Here is an 8879-nt window from a genome sequence, read left to right on the forward strand (position 1 = left end):
GCAACTCAGAGCTCATCTGCAAGGACTTAGAAAGTGTTTTTTCTTTCTTTTTTTTTTTCCTTTGTTGACTTTAGGCATTTAAAGCAACTCCATCCAAACTCAAGTTGCTCAGTAGGCTAATAAAAGATAGACTTTAGTGGCTACACATGACAAAGAATACAAAATTTACAAAAATAGTTTAGAGAATCACTAAACAAGTAAAAAATAACCCACAACAGAGAACAAAATCAAAACCTAACAGAGAGGAAATCAGATTTTAGATTACACCATCAAGTGTACTAGAATCTGATTTCCATGGTAAACACATTATAATATAACTGTACAGATTCTAACAAAATTTTGTGAGGCATATAGAGAAACAAGACAGTATAGCATATTCACAGGAAAGAAATATATTATTAGAAACTGCCTAATCCATGTTTTAGACTAACTAGACAAAGATTTTTAATCAACTATCATATATGCTAAAAGAGCTAAAAGAAATCATAGAAAAAAAAAAACTAAAGGGAAAAAGAAAACTCTCTCACCAAAGGTAGAGTATCAGTAGACAGGAACAAAAACAGATATAAAAATTGTAAAACAAATAAAAATTTTGGAGTTGAAAAGTACAATATCTAAAATTAAAAAACCACTAACAGGGTACAATAGTAGATCTGAGCAGACAGAAGCAAAAAACAGGGAACTTAAAATAGGTCAATTGAGGTTACAAATTCTGAGGAACAGAAAATAAAAAGAACATGGAAAAAGTCTAAGAGACCTGGGGGACACCATCAAGTGTACTAAAATATGTATAATGGGAGTTTAACAGGAAGAAGAGAAATGGAAAGGGGCAGAAAGATTTTTTTTTAATGGTGGCTAAAAATTACTCAAACTTGATGAAAGACACTAATATATGTGTTCAATAAGTTCCACACTCTACAAACAGAATAATCACAAAGAGATTCTAATCAAAACATAACAATCTTGTCAAAATAGAAATATATGATACTACACTTTAATAATGATAATATTGGCAATTTTTTTTTTATTTGGGTTGGGTGGTAATTTCACAACTGTGAAAGAGAAAAAGAATGGAAAGGAAGTTATCAGAAGAGTAGGAAAGGAAAGAATAGGTGAGGACCAGAAAGAGAAGCAAGCAAGATTCAGTGATAAGAGTGTGTGTGAACAAAGAATTATTATCTGTACATCTGAGGTTCGTATTAAAAATGTTTCAAAGATTTTTTTTCTAGCTGTATGACATTCTCCCTCTACGAAAACAGGTGAAATGTTGAAGTGTAAGTCTGTAGTATGGAAAGAGATCAACAGAGATGGCGAGAAGGCAGTTGGTGTAATCGGTTTGAGTAAACGGACTTTGAGGTTCCTCAGGGACACTGGGCCAGTGATGCCCAGTAGACAGATGGCAAAGCTGATCTGAGATATGGAGTAGGGAACAACCTGCAGATGTAGACGTGGGAGTCGTCGTCGGCGTTTACTGGGAAGTGAACAAGATCACCCAGGGAGAGAGAACATGTGGACTGAGGAGAGAAGAAGACCAGGACAGAACCTCAGAAACACCACCACTCAGGGTGACAAGTCAGCTTGTCACCACCACCCGGACTCTAGAGTCAGGCAGAGCCGGTCTTGAAAGCGGGTTGTGGGGTTCAGGTGCTGAGCGCTCTTGACAAGGTTGGGTACCCTCTCTGATGAGCTGTCACACCTGGCGACGATGGGCATCTGAGAGCAATGCTGGTAGATGAGCCAGGTGAAGCACCCGGGGTCAGGGAGCCACTCTCCCCTCCTCTTCTCCGTGACGCGTCTGCCCACAAAGCCCCTCCCCTCGTCCCCCTTGTTACACATCCACCCTTTCACCTTCCACACTAGGTTTCTCTAGGATAGGGAGGTGAGGTGGGCGGGGCGAGGGTGGCCGAGCTATGGTGACGCGAGGCTCACGTGACGCGCAAGGCGCAGACGTGGGCACCAGTCCCCTCACCAGCCAGCCCGCCTGCCTGCCCGCCCTGTGGTCCGGTCTCGGCGCCCAAGCGGAACCAGCTCCCTGCTCTGCCCCGGCTGCAGGCAAACGGCGAACAGGCTTGCGCGAGCCCAAAGAGGCGCAGGCCAGCTCTGGTTCCCCTCAGGTCAGTGTGAGGGCAGGCGCTGACGGTGGACCCGGCCAGGGGTGGCGGTTGTCGGTAGTGGGATCTGAGGCAGTGGGTGGGGGGCTGATGGGGGAAGGGATGCGAGAGGTTGGTGAAGAGGGGGACTCGGAGCGGGCCGAGCGGAGAAACAGGAAAGCAGGACCCCCAAGGGTCCGGCCCGCCTTTTCGACTCCCCTCGTCTCTGAGACCTCCAACCATTTGTATTGTGGCAATAACCCCCTTTACCATTTGCGCCTTTGCATTCATTGACCTCCAGAAAAAGGGGGTGGGGCGGGGCAGAGATTCAAACGCAGTTTAAAAAGCATCATGGTCTGGCGCCCAAGGCCTGGAAATAAATGGCAGCTGGGGTGCGGGGGAGGTCCGGAAGGAAAACGCTGGGGGAGGAGGGCCCCAATTCAGAAAAGGGACCTGCCCCTGCCCCTTCTGTCTGTCCGCAGGTCTGCGTGACTGTTGTTCCCAGCACTCTTGGAGGCCTGGAAAGCAGGAGCAACCTGTCCAGAATCCCCACAGGTCCGTGAAAAGGGGGGGGGGGGGTGCGGCATGCACAGGTACCCAGTATGGTTGAGAGTGTGGAGGGCACGGCCTGGGCAGAATTTGGGGCCCTACTGCCCGTTCCCCCACCACATGCACTCAGGCTTTTCCAGACTGGAGAATGTAGAGAAGGTGGCAGGCTTACCAGGGAATGGTTGGCTCAGGTGTGTGGGAGGAGTGGTGGACTACTTCGTGGGTAGAAGGCACACTGGGGCGCCTGGCCAGGTAAGGGGAACCCTGACCAGGGACGAGTTGCAAGTGCTATCCTGACCTGCATTTTACCACAGGCCCTCAGTCTGCCATGTCTCCTCTTCTCCTCTCTAATCCGCACCCTGTCTCCCCAGGACAGGAAAAGAGGAAATCTCAACATGGAAAAACTCTACAATGAAAATGAAGGAATGCCTTCCAACCAAGGAAAGATGGGAGATGAAGAACCGCCACAGGATGAGGGAAAGTCAGAAATAGCTTGTTCTCTGGAAGAAAAGGAGAAATTAGAAAAGGAGAGGAAGACAGAAAACAAGGGAAAGACAGAAGATGAGGAAATGTTAAAGGATAAGGAAAAGTCAGCTAGTGAGGAAAAGGCAAAAGAAGAAGGAAAGCTGGAGAGTGAGAAAAAGCCAGAGAGTGAGGGGAAGTCAGAGAGGAAGGGAGAACCAGAGAGTGAGGGAGAACCAGAGAGTGAATCAAGGGCTGCAGGAAAGCGCTCAGCTGAGGATGATGTACCCAGGAAAGCCAAAAGAAAAACCAATAAGGGGCTGGCTTATTACCTCAAAGAATATAAAGAGGCCATACACGATATGAATTTCAGTAATGAGGATATGATAAGAGAATTTGACAACATGGCTAAGGTGGAAGATAAGAGGAGAAAAAGCAAACAGAAGTTGGGGGCATTTTTGTGGATGCAAAGGAATTTACAGGACCCCTTCTACCCCAGAGGCCCAAGGGAATTCAGGGGTGGCTGCAGGGCTCCACGAAGGGACACTGAAGACATTCCTTATGTATAGTTTCCCTGGTAAGCATTTTCCAGGCCCTGGGTTTCAGCCTTATGCTAATACTTTGCTTTAAGCATTTCTCCTCTTACCAGCAGCCTTTTGACTCAACTGCAGTGCTTGTTCCATGCTTCAGTAGATGCTTTTCACCCGTGTGCATTACAAAGACATTATGATTCTTGGAAAAATAAAGCAACTTATAATATCATCTACAGAATCTGTCTGTTTTTGTTAAAGGCATAACTTTATATAACACATTTATGTACATGAAAATTGGAAAGTTTTGTTCACAGAAAGATTAACAGTGGTTTTCTGAATTGTGAGATAATAGTGGGTGATTTCATTTATTTGTTTTCTTTCTTTCTACTCATCTATTTTTTTCCTATAGAGCACAAACTACTTTTCTCACACAAAAATAACATTTTTAAAATCTGAAAACAGTTTGTAAAAAACACGGAGAATAACTTCACTGAGCTTATGAAGGCAGTGGAGACACTTATAATTCTAATTGTCAGAATTTGCAATGATACCTAAAACTCACATTACCTGTGGGACTCATCTGGAGGAATCAACCTGTGATTATTGTAAATCTATTGCTCAAAAGGACAGTCTTATCATCTGTCAAATGGAGGTGCTTGCTTTTCTAAACTGAGTGGATTAGATGAGGTACAGATTATGTGAGGTGTGTTGGGTTGGCATCTACCTTCTCCCTTGCACTAGCAGAAACAAGACTCCATCAGAAACCTGAAAGAGACCTGGAGTACACCTCACCTGTAACCAGGAATAAGTCCAAAAAGCTAAAAGGTAGGTACCATCCTCTCCTGGGTAATGTCATGTCTGCTGGACATTGTACCCCTTCTCATACGTCCTGCACCCTCCTAAGGCTCCCACTGCTGCTGATGGGCTGGAGTCTTTAAAGTGACAAAGTTTAGTTGATTTTACTGGAGTCCCCAGTGAGCCAAGCCTATCCACCCTACCCTAACACAACTAGAGAATTGTGAATAATTTCCTTTTCTTCACTTTACAGTTATATTTATTCAGTAAGATAACACCTCAGTGATGCTTCTGCCCCTGGTGGATTTCAAGTTTTTTTGTTTTTTTGTTAGTTTGTTTTTTGAGTCGGAGTCTCACTCCATCGCCCAGACTGGAATGCAGTGGCACGCTCCCCGCCACCGCAGCCTTGACCTGCTGGGCTCCAGCGATCCTTCCGCCTCAGCCTTCCAAGTAGCTGGAACTCCAGGCACACGCTACTACGCCCAGCTAATTTTTTTGATTTATTGTAGAGATGAGGTCTCGCCAAGTTGCCCAGGTGGGTCTCGAACCCGCGGGCTCAGGCAATTCATTCACCTCAGTCTCCCAAAGCGCAGGATTACAGGCTGAGCCACCGAGCCTGGTTGGATTTCAAGTTTTTAACCAAACAATTATTTATGTGCTTGTTGGTTTATAATTTGTTGTTGTTTTATTTAAATACAGCCATCTCTTCATCAGGTTCAGATATTAGAGGCTGGGATAAAATTCGAGTGGCACATACTGCTGTTCTCATCCATCAGTGCCTTGTCTGCTTAATTCCTCTTTCCTTAGAGGAAATCATCTTCTAGATATTTCCTGCCAGGTCCCACCCTATTAGTTTAACACACCTACCTACATTTATGATGTTTAGAGCATTGCTGCTCAAATAGTGGTCCATGAATCTTCATCTTCATCACCTGAAAGATAGAAATGCAGAATCTCATGTCCTCACCCCAGACCTACTGAATCAGAATCTTTTTTCTGTGTTTGAGAGGTACAGGTTTATAAGAAGAATCTTCCACTTCCACGTTCTTATGAAATATATACCTAGAAAGGCATAGGATATACAGGATAGATTATTAAATAGACCTGTGTTTGTCAAACTGAAGTTTCACCTCCCTACATTAATAGAGCTTAAAACAAATTCAATGGGTCAAGACCTGCAATATTTTTAATGAAATGTGATAGAATTGATCAGAATCAGATAGTTAATATCAGATTGTATTGCAGGTAAGTAGGATAAGTATTGTTTTGTGAAATTTTGTTTTTTAGCTATGCATATATGAACAATGAATTTCTGGCCATGGGCTGCAGTTTTTAAAACTGAGAAATGTTGAATTCTGCTTCCCAGAGGGTAATCTTATTTATCCTGGCATCTTTAATACCTAGCACAGTGCCTGGCAAGTAATATGTTCTTAATAAATTTGAAAATAGTAATAGTTAAATCAAGAGTTCTTGTCCCAGGTCATTCCCTGTCTACATACATAACTATGGACTATACTTTTCCAGCAGCATTGACATGCAGTTCCAAAAGGAACACTGTGGAGAAGGGTTTGTACCACCAATTTAACCTTACCTCATTTTGTAAATGCATTTTTAAAGGAGGCTAGTTTGCCACATGTCAGAATCACAAGAGAACTTTGTTAAAAATGTAAACTTCTGACCCTCACTTCAGATTCACAGAGTGGAGCTCTAGAATCTCCATTTTTTTTTTTTTGAGTTGGAGTCTCACTCTGTCACCCAGACTGGAGTGCAGTGGCCGCTCCCGGCCACCGCAGCCTCGCCTGCTGGGCTCTGGCGGTCCTTCCGCCTCAGCCTTCCAAGTAGCCGGAATTACAGGCATGCGCTACCATGCCCGGCTGATTTTTTGATTTATTGTAGCGATGAGGTCTCGCTGCCCAGGCGGGTCCCGAACCCACGGGCTCAGGCAATCCACTCACCTCAGCCTCCCAAAGGTGCGGGATTACAGGCTGAGCCACCGAGCTGGTTTAGAATCTCCATTTTTAACAGGCTCCCTAGGTGATTCTGATTCACACTAAAGGCTAATCGCCACTAATTTGCATATTCATTATGATCTCAGTCATATTAAGTGTATAAGTAGAAGAAAAGAGTTGCAGTGTCTCTTTTTTTTGGCGGGAATGCTGGGAGGGCCGGAAACGAAGGCCTTTCTAAGTTATGAAACTAAGGTTGGGAGTAAAATGTCATAAATACATTGTTTAATATGTCTACTGAAACTGTCTTTAAAACCATCATGCCTATAAACAAAGGCAAAGGCATGATATCTCATAGTATAGTGTATTTCCTCCTCCAGATGCCATGATAACTGTGGCAGCTAAACAGTTCTGTTGATAAAGAAGACTTGCGGGACCCCAAATAGCAATGATTGCCAATCTACAGCTTATTACAGAAAAATGAATCCAACATAGCAACAATATTAGGGATATACACCATAGCCAAAGCTGTCTCATAGCAAGGGATCTGAAGTGACCAGATATGAGCTCTGTTATCTTCTCTCTGTATAATATCCGTGGCAAGATGTAATTTTTCTTTCTAATCGGGAACCACACTAATTATGCATAAAGCACCTAGAAACCAGAGAGCACAGAATGGAGTCATGGTCCAGGTTGCTGGTACACTGCTGGTTATGTAGGTATATTCTTGCTACCTAGCCTGCCTCAACAGCAGAATGCTTGCCAGGGAGATTCACCAAGACCAGATGTAAATGATCATTCTGACTGTTATCGATAAAATTGACAAGTTGGTATAAATCATTCAAAAATTCCTCAGACCCATGATTACAAAACAACACTTCTAATCAGTATGTTTTATGATCAGTGCCATGTAGGCACATTTCTTATTTCAGTAGAACAGCTCAGGCAAATCTCAGTCCTGCTGGAGTTGACCCTTGCAAAACAATATACGTTTTGCCCTCCTCCATACACTATTATTAATAAAGCTGCAGGCACACTTTTCAGGGAGTACTACTAGTATGACCCTGATCCATTTGCTGGATGTCACCCCATATTTCCATCTCAATTTCCTGCTTCTCTACCCTGCTCTGTGTTCCAAAGGAGTCTAATCTGTATGGACCACATCAAAAGACTCTTGTTCTCTGGGAGCTAGAAGTGGGGAATGTCAGGGCATTTTTCTCCCAGCTTGTTTACTTTGATGTCATCAGATGCTGGTGGAATCCCTTCTTTTAAGGTTCCTATGAAGGTGGCCCTCTCCACATAGGCTCTGTGTCTCCAACTTTTAGTAACTCGTCTTTCTTTTTGCCTCTTAGGCCTGCTGCTGTCGATCCCACCTTTACTTGCCATGGTGTAGTGCACTATCCCTTATGTTTCTTCCAATACCCATCTCATACCTTTGTTAAAAATACTCCACAAATTTTCCAATGCCAATATACCCCTGTTTCTTGCAGTGCTCTTCTCAGGTACAGTAATAGATACAGGAAGTTACTCCAGGAATTGGATTGCTTATTAATTTGAGGAGGGAAAGAATAACCTCCTGACAATATGAGTCAGGAGAGTTGGGAACAGGTGTTAAGAGAGGTTCTCAGGTACACAGCATGTAGTAGTATCATGATTATTCAAACAGCACTGCTGGCATGAAATGAAGTACAAGTGGAATCCAAAACTTTAGGAAATCAAGTGGTTGTGTCATGCACTGAGGCAAAGGTAATTATCAAAAAAAAACTTGGAGTCATCTGTGTTCATCTGCTGACTCAAAAGAGTATGCATAGGAAAAAATGGGACGTTGGAGACTACACACTTGTAGAGCACCAGAAAGCTTCCATGGTTTGAAGGAGTCCCTCATCTTAAGGTACATATAGCTGAGAACCAAGCCTAGGTCCTCATGGTATTGTAGTTCTACTGCAGATTAAATGCTCCACTTTCAGTGACTTTTAAAATAAATTAATGACACTAGTAAGGAGGAGGTGGAACCCTGGTATATGGGATAGGGGCATTTGTGCAGACATGCTCCAAGGTATTAAGAAATGCATTGGTGAGCGGGTCACCAGCAACTTTGAAGATTTCTGTGGGCTTGTGTTCAGTAGGCTGGAGATTATGGTCAAGAATGCTGCAGTGGAATTGGGCTACCTCATCTTAATGTGAATTATGGGATCCTAGAATGCTGGATGTCAGGAGATAAGACTAGTTTTCCGAGACAAGGTGAGTGCAACTACCACAATAAGCCACAGGAATGAAATGGTAATTAGAGGACCCTAGACCCACAGGGATCTGTGGTGGTACCTAATCCGAGCATTTTTAAAAATGAAATAATTAGCCGGGTGCAGTGGTTCACACCTGTAACCCCAGCACTGTGGGAGGCTCAGGCAAGAGGATTGCCTGAGTTCAGGGGTTTGTGGCCAGCCTGGGCAACTTGGAGAGACCTGTTCTCTACAATAAATCAAAATTAGCCGGGTGTGGTGGCT

The 8879-nt window shown here is 43.7% G+C and overlaps 1 protein-coding gene across 2 annotated transcripts; it reads left to right on the forward strand.

The window, feature by feature from the left end:
* Nucleotides 1-1949: 1949 nt before the first annotated feature.
* On the forward strand, nt 1950-3863 carry LOC103270872 (transcription elongation factor A protein-like 4). Of its 2 annotated transcripts, XM_008068380.1 has the most exons (3): nt 1950-2114; nt 2573-2645; nt 3016-3863. In XM_008068380.1, the coding sequence occupies exon 3, from the start codon at nt 3035-3037 to the stop codon at nt 3668-3670; it is 636 nt and encodes a 211-aa protein (XP_008066571.1). In that variant the 5' UTR covers nt 1950-2114; nt 2573-2645; nt 3016-3034; the 3' UTR covers nt 3671-3863. The 2 variants fall into 2 exon arrangements, with proteins under 2 accessions (XP_008066571.1, XP_008066570.1); XM_008068379.2 differs by lacking the exon at nt 1950-2114 and having other exon boundaries at nt 2567-2645; nt 3011-3863.
* The last annotated feature ends 5016 nt before the right edge of the window (nt 3864-8879 follow it).

This window comes from Carlito syrichta, unplaced genomic scaffold (assembly GCF_000164805.1).
Source record: "Carlito syrichta isolate Samal-C Ts95f unplaced genomic scaffold, Tarsius_syrichta-2.0.1 Scaffold310613, whole genome shotgun sequence".
In the NCBI taxonomy this organism is placed as follows: domain Eukaryota; kingdom Metazoa; phylum Chordata; class Mammalia; order Primates; family Tarsiidae; genus Carlito; species Carlito syrichta.

What these genes read in the sequence shown, in the direction of transcription:
- LOC103270872 (XM_008068380.1), top strand. Translation starts at nt 3,035, where the DNA reads ATGGAAAAACTCTACAATGAAAATGAAGGAATGCCTTCCAACCAAGGA.